General features: G+C 44.8%; 1 protein-coding gene across 6 annotated transcripts in view; it reads left to right on the top strand.

Annotated features, from left to right (window-relative positions):
* c3h18orf54 (chromosome 3 C18orf54 homolog) overlaps window positions 1-16,990 on the top strand; it is a 62,716-nt gene extending 45,726 nt beyond the window's left edge. For 5 of the 6 annotated variants that reach the window (XM_072497402.1, XM_072497400.1, XM_072497399.1 and 2 more), the window contains 2 exons: window positions 3,537-3,610; window positions 16,718-16,990. In XM_072497402.1, the coding sequence (XP_072353503.1) occupies window positions 3,537-3,610; window positions 16,718-16,808 (165 nt within the window). In that variant the 3' untranslated portion in view covers window positions 16,809-16,990. The remainder of the gene's footprint in view (window positions 1-3,536; window positions 3,611-16,717) is intronic. The other variant, XM_072497404.1, reaches the window with a different exon arrangement.
* Window positions 16,991-17,978: the final 988 nt, after the last annotated feature.

Here is a 17,978-nt window from a genome sequence, read left to right as displayed (position 1 = left end):
TTGTTCACGATTCTCTTAAGTTAATGTGCAGATTCAGTCGGCAGTTAAGAAGGCAAATGCAATGTTAGCATTCATGTCAAGAGGGCTAGAATACAAGTCCAGGGATGTACTTCTGAGGCTATACAAGGCTCTTGACAGACCCCTTTTGGAGTATTGTGAGCAATTTTGGGCCCCATATCTAAGGAAGGATGTGCTGGCCTTGGAAAGGGTCCAGAGGAGGTTCACAAGAATGATCCCTGGAATGAACAGCTTGTCGTTTGAGGAACGGTTGAGGACTCTGGGTCTGTACTCATTGGAGTTTAGAAGGATGAGGGGGGATCTTTTTGAAACTTACAGGATACTGCGAGGCCTGGATAGAGTGGACGTGGAGAGGATGCTTCCACTTGTAGGAAAAACTAGAAGCAGAGGACACCATCTCAGACTAAAGGGATGATCCTTTAAAACAGAAATGAGGAGGAATTTTTTCAGCCAGAGGATGGTGAATCTGTGCCGCAGAAGGCTATGGAGGCCAAATCACCGAGTGTCTTTGAGACAGAGATAGATAGGTTCTTGATTAATAAGGGGATCAGGGGTTATGGGGAGAAGGCAGGAGAATGAGGATGAGAAAATATCATCCATGATTGAATGGCAGAGCAGACTCGATGGGCCGAGTGGCCTAATTCTGCTCCTGTGTCTTATGGTCTTATGAATCCTCATGAGACTTGACTCTGGACCTCCCCAAATGAATATTTTATTTTCTACTGTACAACTTTTTTTATTCTCTTTACTATATGTGTGTGAAGGGGAATGCAGTAAATTAGCCATTTTGAATTCCTCCTACCTTGAGTTTATTGTGGGATTATTAGTAGAAATTGGATCACACAAAAACCAAGGGGTTGGAAATTAACACCACTGCTTATTAAAAGGGATACAAGTGAAAACACATTTCCTGTTTGCGGATGGGTGATGAGGGAAATAAATTAGTACTGCTAAACTGACCCCCTTCCTGCCCATAACACCGTGCACAAGTTGGAAAAGGACACTTAGCAAAAGGACCAAGAAATAGCTGGAAATCAGGTGTTGAACAGGGCATCCTGTCAGGTCTCGGTGGTATGCACCATCTCAGCTCCAGCCGCTCTGGCAAGTTACAACTACACGAGAAAGAAAAGTAAATTGCCTAAGGTAGTTGAGATTTAGCTCGGAAACTGGCAGACAAGTACCATTTCCATCAGGATGGTCAAGGAGGCCGCTCCACCCCTACCTACTCAACTTGTCTGGGAATTAGAGGTTCTCCTGCAGTAGGAAAAGGCAGAGAGTTAGGACCAAGAGAGTGCATTCTTTGAACAAAAACTAGGCAGTCAACAATGTTATCAATTGGCACTTACTTAGCAATGACCTGCTCTTGGACACTCAGTTTGGGTTCCGCCAGGGTCTTATTACCTTGGTTCAAATGTGAACAAAAGAGCTGAACTCTAGAGGTGAGGTGAGAGTGACTGCCCTTGACATCAAGGCAGCATTTGATCGAGTATGGCATCAAGGGGCCTGAGCAAATCTCCAGTCAATGGGAATTGAGGGGAAAAACTCTCTGCTGGTTGGAGTCATACCTGGCACAAAGGAAGATGGTTATAGTGGTTGGAGGTCAATCATCTCAGTCCAGGACATCACTGCCAGAGCTCCCAGGGTAGTGTCCTCGGGCCAACATCAGCTGCTTCATCAATGACCACCTTCCATCAAGAAATCCCTTCCATATTCCTGATTTTTGCACAATATTCAGCACCATTTGCGATTCCTCAGATACTTAATCTCCATATGCAGAAAGACCTGGTCAAACATGGTAGGTTCAGAACTGTGAAGCAGAATCATGCAGACTCAAAACGTAAACTCTATTTTCTCTCTCCAAAGATGCTGCCAGACCTGCTGAGTTTTTCCAGCATTTTCTGTTTCTGTTTGAAATTTATCCCATTTAGCATGGCTGTAGTGCCACATAACATGATGGCGGGTATTCCTAATGTGAAGACAGGACATGAACTCCACAAGGACTATGCGCTTGTCACCCCTACCAATACTGTCATGGACAACAGGTGGATTGAGAAAGAAGAGGTCATATAATTTTTTACCCTCTTGGTTCCCTCGCCACCTTCTGCAGACCCAGTCTCTCAGCTGTGCTGCCTTGGTCTGTCAGTAGTGGAGCCGCTCTCGGAGATGGACATTTGAAATATCCCACGCAAGTACATTTTGTGCTCTTGCCACGCTCAGTGCATCTCCCAGTTGATATTAAACGTGGAGGGGGGAGTACTGATTTATTAGCTATGGGGCGACGGTAAATGGTAATCAGCATGAGATTTCCTTGTCCATGTTTGATCTGATACCATGAGACTTCATACGGTCCAGAATTGATGTTGAGGACTCTCCATCGGCTGTATACAACTGTGAGACAGCTCTCCCAATTTTGGCACAAGCCCCCAGATTTTAGTATGGAGGACCTTCTTAGCAGGGTCGACAGGGCTGGGTTTGCCATTGTCATTTTCGGGTTTTAGATCAATACTGGTTGGTTCGTCCGGTTTCATTCATTTTAGACTTATTGGCAGTTTGATACAACTGAGTGAAATGATCTAGCAACCCAGAGAGTATTAAATGAGTCAATCACATTGCCGTGGATCTGGGATTCACATGTAGGCCAGACCAGGTAAGGATTGCAGATTTCCTTCTCTAAAGGACATGAAGGAACCAGATGGATTTTTGCTCCAATCCATAATCGTTTCACGATCACCATCAGAGCACCTTTTAATTCCAGTTTTTATGAACTGAATTTAAATTTAGATTCAAATCCCAGTCCCCAAAGCATTAACTGGGTCTCTGGATTGCTAGTCCAGTGATGTTGCCGCTAGGCACCATCTCCCCTCCACATCTGTGCTGGAGACTGCTGGGGAGGTGAAAGAGTGAAGACTGAGCTGAGAACTGCATAATATTCAGCTTGCCCAACCTCCGTAAGTCATTGAACTGTTTCCTGCATGGGATCCATGTCCTCAGGACCACATGCTGGTAATGCAACTCCTCTTCTGGGTGAAAAGATCAATGGCCAGGAAGCCACCACGCTGGAGAACGTACAAGCAAAGAATTGCAAAGTTTCTAAGTCCTGCGAGCAGTTAATGCAGTGAGTCTTGGTATTAGCATCATGAGATGAGACGGGGGGAAGGACAGATTGGATGATATATTTGGCGCTCAGAGGATTAATGTCTGTATTGTCAATAGTATATATAGAGAGAAGGAAGGTATTTGAACAGCGGAACTGGAGACTATGGTGAGAGAAGGCACTCTTGTCAGAGTTTTAAACATCTTACCCAGGAGTGTAATCAAGATACTATGATATTGGGAATAAATGCAAATCTTAAATGGATGTGGGCTTTAAAAGTGACTTAACTTTTTAGTGGCACTTGATGTCCTGCAAAAGATCAATTAGTGCCTGAAGATGTTTTTTTAAGATATTTCGATACAAAGAATTATTATATTTACAATGTTATCCTTTTGTTTAAAAAAAAAACTATTTTTTTGAACAGATATCTGAAAACATAATGTCTCAGACACATGGCTTGGATTTTGAGGAGGCATCTGGCAGCAAATCATTACAACGGTAATTTGGTATATAAATGGGCCCTGATCTTAAGATTTTAATGTTACAACAAAGCCATTGTCAGGGGGCAGCGAGGTAAATTATTATGTCAGTTGGCTAACCCATTGAGTGATAAATTGTGAGCTGGTGGCTGGCATTGTGTGCAGTTTAATTGCAGCACAGTCCTAATCGGCCATCATTCCTGTGCTTGCTGACTGATATTGGCTGCTGACCCAGCAATACCTCAATTTTAAAATTATCACCCTTGTTTTCAGATCTCTCCATGGCCTCTCCCCATCCCTGTAACTGCCTTCAGATGCTTCATGATCTCAATGCTCCTTAATTTTGCATTTAGCACCCTTAATTTTAATCATGCTATCATTACGGTCATGCCTTCAGCTGCCTGACCCCTAAGCTCCTGGAATTCCCTCTCTCAGCCTCACAGCCACATTAACCTTATTTTTGTAAGACCGTCCTCGAATTCGAAGGTGAGGCCCTGATGCTTTTCTTTAATGCAGCCCTTCATAAACGCCCCTCCCATTCCTCCTCCACCTCGCCTCCAATACTAAATGTGAGGAGCTCAGGGATTTCTTTGTCACTAAGATCAAAACCATCCAATCAGCTGTCTTTGCTGAATCCCACCCTTTTACTAGCCTCACTGGGCCAGCTCAATCTCCTCTAAAGATCCAAGAATGTGCATCATTCCCTAATTTATTTCCTATCCTCACCACCCCCTCCACAGACACAGGTATTCCACAGACTCATGCCTACACACACACAAAACATAGACACACACGCGCGCGCACACACACACAAAACATAGACACACACACCAAACACGCGCGCACACACACACACACACACACCAAACACACACACATACCAAACACACACACATACCAAACACACACACATACCAAACACACACACATACCAAACACAGACACACACACCAAACACAGACACACACACACACCAAACACACACACACACCAAACACATACACACACACACCAAACAGACACACACAAAACATAGACGCACACACACCAAACAGACACACACACACCAAACACATACACACACACACCAAACAGACACACACAAAATATAGATGCGCACACACACCAAACGCATACACACACATCAAACACACACACACACACACATCAAACAGACACACACACACACCAAACAGACACACACACACACACCAAACAGACACACATACACACACACACACCAAACAGACACACACACCAGACACACACAAAATATAGATGCGCACACACACCAAACACATACACACATCAAACAGACACGCACACACATCAAACAAACACACACACGCCAAACCGACACACACACCAGACACACACAAAATATAGACGCACACACCAAACAGACACACACACACCAAACACATACACACACACACACAAAATATAGATGCGTACGCACACCAAACACATACACACACATCAAACAGACACACACACATCAAACAGACACACACACACATCAAACAGACACACACACACATCAAACATACACACACACACACATCAAACAGACACACACACACATCAAACATACACACACACACATCAAACAAACACACACACATCAAACAAACACACACCAAACAGACACAAATACACATCAAACAGACACAAATACACATCAAACAGACACACACACATCAAACAGACACACACACATCAAACAGACACACACACATCAAACAGACACACACGCATCAAACAGACACACACACGCATCAAACAGACACACACACGCATCAAACAGACACACACACGCATCAAACAGACACACACACGCATCAAACAGACACACACACACATCAAACAGACACACACATCAAACAGACACACACACATCAAACAGACACACACACACATCAAACAGACACACACACACATCAAACAGACACACACACACATCAAACAGACACACACACCAAACACACGCACACACCAAACACACACACACACCAAACACACACACACACCAAACACACACACATACCAAACACACACACATACCAAACACACACACATACCAAACACAGACACACACACCAAACACAGACACACACACACACCAAACACACACACACACCAAACACATACACACACACACCAAACAGACACACACAAAACATAGACGCACACACACCAAACAGACACACACACACCAAACACATACACACACACACCAAACAGACACACACAAAATATAGATGCGCACACACACCAAACGCATACACACACATCAAACACACACACACACACACATCAAACACACACACACACACACCAAACAGACACACACACACACACCAAACAGACACACATACACACACACACACCAAACAGACACACACACCAGACACACACAAAATATAGATGCGCACACACACCAAACACATACACACATCAAACAGACACGCACACACATCAAACAAACACACACACGCCAAACCGACACACACACCAGACACACACAAAATATAGACGCACACACCAAACACATACACACACACACACAAAATATAGATGCGTACGCACACCAAACACATACACACACATCAAACAGACACACACACACATCAAACAGACACACACACACATCAAACATACACACACACACACATCAAACAGACACACACACACATCAAACATACACACACACACATCAAACAAACACACACACATCAAACAAACACACACACATCAAACAAACACACACCAAACAGACACAAATACACATCAAACAGACACAAATACACATCAAACAGACACACACACATCAAACAGACACACACACATCAAACAGACACACACACATCAAACAGACACACACACATCAAACAGACACACACACATCAAACAGACACACACACGCATCAAACAGACACACACACGCATCAAACAGACACACACACGCATCAAACAGACACACACACGCATCAAACAGACACACACACGCATCAAACAGACACACACACGCATCAAACAGACACACACACGCATCAAACAGACACACACACACATCAAACAGACACACACACACATCAAACAGACACACACACACATCAAACAGACACACACACACATCAAACAGACACACACACACATCAAACAGACACACACACACATCAAACAGACACACACACACACATCAAACAGACACACACACACATCAAACAGACACACACACACATCAAACAGACACACACACACATCAAACAGACACACACACACATCAAACACACACACACACACATCAAACACACACACACACACATCAAACAAACACACACCAAACAGACACACACACACGCCAAACAGACACACACACACGCCAAACAGACACACACACACACACACACACACACACACCAAACAGACACACACTCACCAAACAGACACACACACACACCAAACAGACACACACACCAAACACATACAGACACACAAAACATAGAGACACACACACGCCAAACAGACACACACACGCCAAACAGACACACACACGCCAAACAGACACACACACGCCAAACAGACACACACACGCCAAACAGACACACACACGCCAAACAGACACACACACGCCAAACAGACACACACACGCCAAACAGACACACACACGCCAAACAGACACACACACGCCAAACAGACACACACACGCCAAACAGACACACACACGCCAAACAGACACACACACGCCAAACAGACACACACACGCCAAACAGACACACACACGCCAAACAGACACACACACGCCAAACAGACACACACACGCCAAACAGACACACACACGCCAAACAGACACACACACGCCAAACAGACACACACACGCCAAACAGACACACACACGCCAAACAGACACACACACGCCAAACAGACACACACACGCCAAACAGACACACACACGCCAAACAGACACACACACGCCAAACAGACACACACACGCCAAACAGACACACACACGCCAAACAGACACACACACGCCAAACAGACACACACACGCCAAACAGACACACACACGCCAAACAGACACACACACGCCAAACAGACACACACACGCCAAACAGACACACACACGCCAAACAGACACACACACGCCAAACAGACACACACACGCCAAACAGACACACACACGCCAAACAGACACACACACGCCAAACAGACACACACACGCCAAACAGACACACACACGCCAAACAGACACACACACGCCAAACAGACACACACACGCCAAACAGACACACACACGCCAAACAGACACACACACGCCAAACAGACACACACACGCCAAACAGACACACACACGCCAAACAGACACACACACGCCAAACAGACACACACACGCCAAACAGACACACACACGCCAAACAGACACACACACGCCAAACAGACACACACACGCCAAACAGACACACACACGCCAAACAGACACACACACGCCAAACAGACACACACACGCCAAACAGACACACACACGCCAAACAGACACACACACGCCAAACAGACACACACACGCCAAACAGACACACACACGCCAAACAGACACACACACGCCAAACAGACACACACACGCCAAACAGACACACACACGCCAAACAGACACACACACGCCAAACAGACACACACACGCCAAACAGACACACACACGCCAAACAGACACACACACGCCAAACAGACACACACACGCCAAACAGACACACACACGCCAAACAGACACACACACGCCAAACAGACACACACACGCCAAACAGACACACACACGCCAAACAGACACACACACGCCAAACAGACACACACACGCCAAACAGACACACACACGCCAAACAGACACACACACGCCAAACAGACACACACACGCCAAACAGACACACACACGCCAAACAGACACACACACGCCAAACAGACACACACACGCCAAACAGACACAACACACGCCAAACAGACACAACACACACACACGCACCAAACACATACACACACACCAGACACACACTAAACATAGACGCACACACACCAAACAGACGCATACATACACACACATCAAACAGACGCACACAGACATCAAACAGACGCGCACACACACACCAAACAGATACACGCGTACACACACACCAAACAGATACACACACACACCAAACAGACACACACACACACACCAAACAGACACACACACACCAAACAGATACACACACACCAAACAGATACACGCGCACACCAAACAGATACACGCGCGCACAAAACAGATACACGCGCGCACACACACACCAAACAGATACACGCGCACACACACACCAAACAGACACACACGCAGACACACACACACCAAACAGATACAAACACACAACACCAAACAGACACACACAACATCAAACAGATGCACGCGCACACCAAACAGATGCACGCGCACACCAAACAGATACACGCGCGCACACACACCAAACAGATACACGCGCGCACACACACCAAACAGATACACACGCGCACACCAAACCGATACACATCAAACAGACACACGCACACCAAACAGATACAAACACACACCAAACAGATACACACACGCGCACACACCAAACAGATACACGCGCGCGCGCGCACACACCAAACAGATAGACGCGCGCACACACACCAAACATACATGCGCACACCAAACAGATACACATCAAACAGACACACGCACACCAAACAGATACACGCGCACACAGACACCTAACAGATACACGCGCACACACACACCAAACAGATACACACGCACGCACGCACCAAACAGATACATGCGCACACAAAACAGACACACATCAAACAGACACAAACACACACCAAACAGATACACGCGCACACCAACAGATACACACACACATACACCAAACAGGCACACACATACACACACACATCAAACAGACACCCTCTCCAAGCTCATCTGTTCATTGACACCCACCTCCTTCTCCCTTCAGTTTATGTGGTTTGTAGAGTGCTGCCGTTTTTTTATTTTTGCACACTTTCTCAGAAGGCCCCTCAATGCTTTCTTGTTCCACCAGTTACTGCACCAAACCATGGGTGGCTGTGTACCAGCCGGTTACGGAAGCCCCGACTGGATTTTCTAATCCTCGGGCAGTGAACTGTCTGCAGTCAAGGATTCTGCCCCTTTAGTGCAGATTCTGCTTCCTCCCTCCTCCCAGAATTGCTGGCCAATCGGGTGAGTTAGCAGTTCTTGAGCCCTAGAAGGTCTAGTGGGAGAGTTAGTCATGGCTGGGACTGCAAGAGGCATGGCACAGCCACCAGGGGGAAGGCCCAAAAATCAAGGTTAGTGTATGAGGCTTGCCAGGGCCTCAGGCCGGCCCAGGTATGGAGTGGCGTTTGTCATGAGGGCAGAGGGGATTCTGCATCAGGGCTGACACTTGCTGATCGGTGGGGCCCCTCTGTGGACCAGAAGGTGCCTGGTCAGAAGGGCTCTCTCCACTCAAGCCACCAAAGTATACCGAGCAGACTTCCCATACGTGGTGGTGCTCACCCACCATCAATGGTAATGATGGCTGGAAAAAGCCCTTGAGTGTCCCTCAATTGGTTACTTAAGGGCATCAAACAGCCAGTGGGCAGGCAGGTGGTCTTCCGCCTTCTAGCAGTAGTAAGAAAGCGACAGGCGTGCAAACCCAGTCATCCAGCCCAATTTTACGTGACTGCACTCCCTGGACTCTATAAATTCCCCGCCCCAGAGACTGATATTGACTGTTCTTCGGTACAATATCGAACGTGCCATTAATCAGATTTTCAGTCTCCACCCAACCTCTCATGGAAAAGACAAGCTTCCAAATGGTCCCAGGTTCTGTCAAACCCTAAGCAGAAAAGCCTTTGCAGTCCGGATTTGCTGGCCCACTTGAGGCTGCCACTAACTGGCAGCAGTAACTGCAGAGTAGTCTAATACCTTGTTTACTCCTGCCTCAGAGGTGCTGCAATGCATTTGCCTCCACCTCTCTTGAGAATTGTGTTGAGCTGCTGCAACACCCTCCTCCATAAAAATCATTTTTTTCTTTGTTCCCTTCCATCGTGAATGTTTTCTGTCCCTCTCATTGCTCTTCCCCACGACTCCTTTTGTCTTCTGCCAAGTGTGAGGTGAGAGAGGTTCATAAACCAACATCTCCTGCCTTCCACAAAGGAGATGGTTTGCTGCTTTCCTTCTACCTGATCCTTTTTCTAATCTTTCCACCTCTTTCATTTTTTTCTCCTCTTCCCACTTATCTTTACCACTCCCAGCCCATGATACTAGGTCTTGACTCTGGGTGCCCCATCACAGAACATTGACTCATTTACTTTGCTTTAAATGTTTGTGGTTTTAAAGAATGTCCAAACTACAGCCGTTGAACATTTCAGTGCAGTGCAGACAGAATGGTTGGATTCTTGTCTCAATTCCTTTGCCTGGTCAGCTGTCTAGGTTTTAAGTGCTGGAATTCACTCCGCAAAACTTTTTCTCTTCATCTCTCTCTCGCTCTTGTGCTCTCTCTCGCTCTTGCGCTCTCTCTCGCTCTTGCGCTCTCTCTCGCTCTTGCGCTCTCTCTCGCTCTTGCGCTCTCTCTCGCTCTTGCGCTCTCTCTCTCTTTCCTATGGTGCTGTCTAATACTTAGCACTTTCACCAAACATTTTGTCACTCATCCTTTGGCGCCGTGTCGTCTTTTGCCTGATTATGCTCTTTTGAAGAACCTTGGGGCTTTTTTCCCACATTAAAGACACTTTATAAATGCCAGTTGTTGTTGTTTAGGTCACAAACCTTTGTTTGCCCTTTGCTGGAAAGATCCCCCATATCTTGGCCAACATTTATTGTTCAAGCATCAAAACAGATGAACTGGACATCTCTCATTGGTTTTGTGAGGTTATGCCATGCACAATTAGCTGTCACGTTTGCTTACAGAAGAAGATTGAGCACACTTCAAAAAAAAAATTCATTGGCTATAAAGCAATTTGTGACGTTCCTAAAGTACGAAAAGCATGAACATGTTTTTCTTTATTTTTACTTGTTCATGGGAAGTGGGCGTCACAGGCTGTGTCAGCATTTATTGCCCATCCCTAATTTCCCTTGAGGGGGCTGTTAAGAGGCAAGCACATTGCTGTGGGTCTGGAGTCACATGTAGGCCAGACCAGGTAAGGATGGCAGATCTCCTTCCCTAAAGGACATTAGTGAATCGGATGGTTTTTCCGTCCGTCGAAGAACAAAGAGAACAAAAAACAATACAGCACAGGAACAGGCCCTTCTGCCCTCCAAGCCTGGATCGATCATGCTATCACCCTTGGCCAAAACCCTCAGCACTTCCTTGTGTCATACCTCTCTATACCCATTCTATCCATGTGTTTGTCAAGATGCCTTTTGAACGCCGTTAATGTATCTGCTTCTACAACCTCCCCTGGCAACGCGTTCCAGGCACTCACCACCCTGTGTGTAAAAAAAAAAAAAAAAAAAAAAAAAAAAAAACCAGCCTCGCACATCTCCTCTAAACTTTGCCCCACGGACCTTAAACCTATGACCCCTGGTGACTGACCCCTCCACCCTGGGAAAGAGTGCCTGCCCATCCACTCTATCCATGCCCCTCATAATCTTCTAGACCTCTATCAGGTCACCCCTCAACCTCCGTCTTGCTAATGAAAACAGTCCGAGTCCATTCAGCCTCTCCACATAGCTAACCCCTCCAGACCAGGCAACATCCTGGAAAACCTCCTCTGCATCCTCTCCAAAGCTTCCACATCCTTCTGCTAGTGTGGTGACCAGAATTGTGCGCAATATTCCAAGTGCGGCCTTACCAAAATTCTATACAACTATACCATGACTTGCCAGTTTTTATAATCTATGCCCCATCCAATGAAGGCAGGCATTCTGTATACTTTCTTGACTACCTTGTCCACTTGTGTTGCCACCTTCAGAAGATCCGTGGACCTGCATGCCCAGGTCTTTCTGACTTTCTATATTCCGAAGAGTTTTACCATTTACGGTATATTTTCCCTCTATTATACCTACCAAAATGCAATACCTCACATTTCTCTGGATTAAACTCCATTTGCCATTTCTCTGCCCAAGTCTCCAACCTATCCATGTCCTGCTGTATCTTCCGACAATCCTCAACACTATCTGCCACTCCACCAACTTTGGTGTCATCCGCGAACTTACTAATCAGACCGGCTACATTTTTGCCAAATCGTTTATGTACACCAAAACAACAGAGGCCCAAGCACAGATCCCTGTGGAACACCACTAGTCACAACCTTCCACTCAGAGAAACACCCTTCTACTGCTCCCCTTTGCCTTCTGTGACCGAGTTAGGTCTGTATCCATCTTACCACCTCACCTCTGATCCCTTGTGACTTCACCTTTTGTACCAGTTGATGTAGGAGCGGTTTCAAGATCTGTGTATTGAGTGGGGTTATTCCCTGTGGCTCAATACAGAGAGGAACAAACACGACAGCCTGGACAAGATGGCTTATTTAACCAAGCTTGTTACGTGTACACTGAGAACAGACTGGATATCTGCCAAGACCTGTTCTGCCGAACAAAGACCAGAACACAGTACTTGTACAACGGTCAGAAATCAATAGCCCACCCCAGTTGGATGCGATCCAATCCCTGATGCTGCTACTTTTAAACTTATCCAATAGTATTGCAAGCAGTGTTTTCACTTCACCCAATAGAATTGCAAGCAGCGCATGATTGATCCTCATCCTAACCGCTATGTACAATCCCAGCAGCATGTGCTGACTGATGTGAGAAACAGAACAACAGAACCAGCACCCTGAATTGTTTCACAAAGACAAGATGTCAGAAGTAATGTCCTTTTGGTCAAGTTAGCTATCCTAAATCCTATTTGATTATTTATTACTGCTATGTCCTAAAAATACATGTTTAATGGTTAATAATGATTACTCAGTCCTATAATTCATCTCAATCCTTAATAAAATAACTTATGTAACACTACTCTAGTGGCATGCTAACTATTCAGTTTTAAGAGGTATCATCGCTGAACCCCCCCTTCACCAGTCTGTCAAACCTTGTCAAACGCTTTACTGAAGTCCATGTAAACAATATCCACCACCTTCCCCTCATCAACCATCTTTGTCACCCTCTCAAAAAACTCGATCAAGTTAGCGAGGCATGACCTCCCCTTTACAGAACCATGCTGTCTATCGCTTATGGGTCCATTTGTTTCCAAATGGGTATAAATCCTGTCCCTGAGAATTCTCTCCAATAATTTACCTACTACCGACATGAGGCTCACCGGCCTATAGCTTCCAGGATTATCCCTGCTACATTTCTTAAACAGGGGTACCACATTAGCTATTCTCCAGTCCTCTGGGATCTCACCTGTAGCCAATGAGGATACAAAGATATCAGTCAAGGCCCCAGCAATTACCTCTCTTGCTTCCCTCTGTGTTCTGGGATAAATCCTGGTCCAGGAGACTTATCTACCTTAATATCTTTGAAAAGATCCAATTCCACCTCCTTTTCAATGTTAACATGATGCAATGGTTTTGTGGTCATTATTAGACTTTTAATTCCAGATTTTTATTGAATTCAAATTTCACCATCTGCAGTGGCGGGATTTGAACCTGGTCCCCAGAGCATTACTCTGGGTGTCTGGTTTACTTGTCCAGTGACAATACCACAATGCCACCGCCTCCCCAGCATTATTGCTTAATCATCAATTTTCTTTATGGAAGGCCACCACCAAGACTGAGAAGCACTGCGGGCAAGTTAAGTTAAGTAGTAATTTATTTTGCCAAACTTTTTGGAGTAGACTTTCTATTCCTAATATATAAATTAATGTAATGTTTTTGGCTCAAGGCCACTTAACATCAATCCAATGTGCTTTTCTAACAGTGCGTGTAACATCTATTAAATATATCCTAGCTCTCTTGCAGGTTGTTAATTAGCTTCTTAATCCTGTAATTTATCAGATCACTTCATCAAATGGGGTGAATAGTTAATTTACCTGGCATTATCATTCCTGTGCATATTAAAAATCATCTTCAATTATTTACCTGGGTCAAATAGTCATCTGTGTATAATCCCACAGCAAATGACATTGATTATAGTTTGCTTAGTAAATGGAAGATCTCTCTGAGCAACAAAATATAGTAAATGCTTCAAAATGCTTTGCTGTCTTATCATTAAGATTCCCATTGGAAAAATAATTTCCAATTATCTTGGGAAGGTTTAAGAATAATTTTCTCCTCCCTGATGTGCTCCATTTTACACTGAAAATGGAAATACATTTTGATCATTTTTTGTAAATGCTCTGGATTGTGTTCTGTTCAACAGGTTACTGTTAGATCGTTGTATAGAAGGGGTAAGTGCAGTTTTTACAGTGTGAATAAACATCACTCACGCTAGTGCAAACTTGTGCAGATTTATTCCCCTCTGTTCCCATCCCCAAATGGAGATTAGGGGACATAATTTATACTTCACTACAGATTGTGTGCTTAATTTTATAGAATTGCATCGAAATACACAATACCGGTTTATGCTATTGAGCCTCCTCCCAGCCTACTTGCTCATCCTATCACATATATCCTTCAACTCCATTCTCCTTTGTGTACTTGATTTAGTTGCCCTTAAGTGAATCAATGCAATTTAGTCAATTGCTCCCCCACTATCAACATCTTGCTTGTTACCATTGACCAGAAGCTAAACTAGTCTAGCTACATAAATGTTCTGTCTACGAGAGTAGGTTAGAGGTTGAGTATTCTGTGGTGAGTAACTCACCTGCTGGCTGTCCAAAGCCTGTCTGCTGTCTACAAGGTGTCACTCAGGAGTGTGATAGAATACTCACCACTTGTCTGAGCGAGTGTAACTACAAAAGCACAAGAAACTCGAGAGACAAAACAGCTCACCTGAGTGCCATTCATCTTAAAAGATTGACTCCCTCCACCCTCAGTATGGCGTACAGTGGCAGCAGAGTTTGCCATCGACAAGAAGCATTGCAATGGTTCGCCAAGCCTATTTTGACAAGGATCTTCCAAATCGGTGACCTCTGTCAACTAAAAGAACAGGGCCAGCAGACATGTGGGAACACCACCACCTGCAGTTCGCCTCCCAAGCCACTCACCATCCTGACTTGGAAGTATTTTGCTGTTCCTTCATTGTTACAGTGTCAAAACCCTGGAACGCCTATAACAGCACTGTGGTGTACCTACACACATGGACTGCAACAGTTCAAGAAGGTGACTCACCACCACCTTCTCTAGGGCAATAGAGATGGGGAATAGATACTGACCTCCCAATGCTCATATCCCATGAGGAGAAAAAATTGCGTTATCTCCTAAAATCTTTACCGGATTTATTCGTCTTTCACTAAACCTGGACTTGACACAAGTGGAAACATTCTATCTACATGCTCTACCCTATTAAATTCTTTCAAAATCTTAAAGACCTCTAATTGGATACCACTAAGTCTTTTCTGTGCTGGACACAAGTGCCTCACCCTGTTCAGTCTTTTCTGATCTTCATAATTTTTCAGTACTCAATTATTAATTCCTGTATGAATTTGGCATCTCTAATAATAAATGTTGCAATATGTGGCACTGCTTATCTCAGTATTAAAATGTGTTTCTCGTATTCAGATGTCTAGCTTGCTTTTCATACAACATGCCCTGAAGTGTAGGCATGATTCTGGTTTTGTATTTAAAGGGAGATAAGTTCGGTGGTGCTTGTTGATTTTGTCCCTTTAATGATGAGCTACACAATAATTGCGATGGTTTCAGAAATGCGACACCATTGTTGACTCGGGTTTATTAAATTGAATGGGTTTTGCTTGTCAGGCATGTTCAATAGTCTGTGTATCTGGCTGTCATACAAAGGGACAATTTCCTGAGAATATACCTACTTAAATCTGCAAAACCAGTTGCGATAAACGTCCTGGGTTAAGTTAGTGAGAAAAGACTGCAGGGAAAGGACGAGCAAGCAAACCAGTCACATCAGATATTCTGGTAGGCATTGTTCTGTGTAGCTTCAGGCCCAATCTGATTTGTATGGAAACAAACTCTGAACTGACCATGGATGCAGAATAAAATGTAGTGACAGCTGAACCTTTTCTTTCAACAGGGCATTGAACCACTTGAAACATCTGAAGGAACTTGTTGATGATATCGGTGCTAAGATGGAAAAGGAAACGGGGAGAAATCAATACCAATGATGAGCAATTAGAGAGACTATTTTTTTTTAATCTAACAGCTTCTGCAATCTAATAAAGTAAGATCAAGTTCAATTGAGAAGTAATTGATCGAAAAGTGCTGGCATGTTTGTGGTGATTTGAGTCACCTGACTACAGCCACAGTCCTATCGAATGCAGAATTGAATAAATATTGAATTTATGAACTTTGGGTCAATTGTTTATCTTTGCCCGTGTGAGAATATTATACTTTAAGTCCCGCTCTTGGGGGGGGGGAAGAGAGAGAGAGAGGGGAGGCAGGTATTTAGAGTTAGGTCGCACAATCTTATTGACTGGTGGCATAGGCTCCAGGAGATAAATGGTCTACTCTCATTCCTATGGAGTGCTGCACCAGAGAATCATAATTTACAGTGCAGAAGGAGACCATTCAGCCCATCCGAGTCTGCACCAGCTCCTGGAAAGAGCACCCCAGTTAAGCCCACACCTACCCTATCCCTGTAAACCAGTAACCTAAGGGTAATTTATCATGGCCAATCTACCTAACCTGCACAACTTTGGACTATGGGAGGAAACCCACGCAGACACGGAGAGAACGTGCAGACTCTGCACAGACAGTGAGCCAAGCCAGGAATCGAACCTGGGACCTTGGAGCTGTGAGGCAACTGTGCTAGCCACTGTGCTACCATGCCACCATCAAAAGCTTCAAATAAGATATAGTATTAAAGAGAAACCCTGCCTTTTCAGGTTTGGTGGTTCAAGTGGATAGTAATAATCTCATGACATTAAGAATCATGGAATTGTTACAGTGCAGAAGGAGGCCATTCAGTTAAAAAATATGGGTCTCCTATTTGTTGACGGAGATGAGATTTTTTTCTCCAGGGGGTGTGAATCTTTGGAATTCTCTTTCCAGGGAACGATGGAGGCAGGGTCAATTAATATTTTTATCCCTGACGTGAATAGATTCTTCACTTGCAAGGGAGTCATATGCTATCGGGGGTATGGCGGAACGTGGAGTTGAGGCCAGTCGGATCAGTCACAATCTTATTGAATGGTGGAGCAAGCTCGAGGGGCTGAATGGCCACTCCTGTTTCTTATTCATGTAGGTATGTTCATTCAGCCAATCATGTCTGCAGTGGCACTCTGAATACACAGTTCACCTAGTGCCATTCTCCCAGCATAATTCCTCCTTTTCAG

Source organism: Scyliorhinus torazame, chromosome 3 (assembly GCF_047496885.1).
Source record: "Scyliorhinus torazame isolate Kashiwa2021f chromosome 3, sScyTor2.1, whole genome shotgun sequence".
Classification (NCBI taxonomy): domain Eukaryota; kingdom Metazoa; phylum Chordata; class Chondrichthyes; order Carcharhiniformes; family Scyliorhinidae; genus Scyliorhinus; species Scyliorhinus torazame.
Note: the sequence above shows the minus strand (reverse complement) of the source record. Positions and strands in the feature narration are given on the sequence as shown.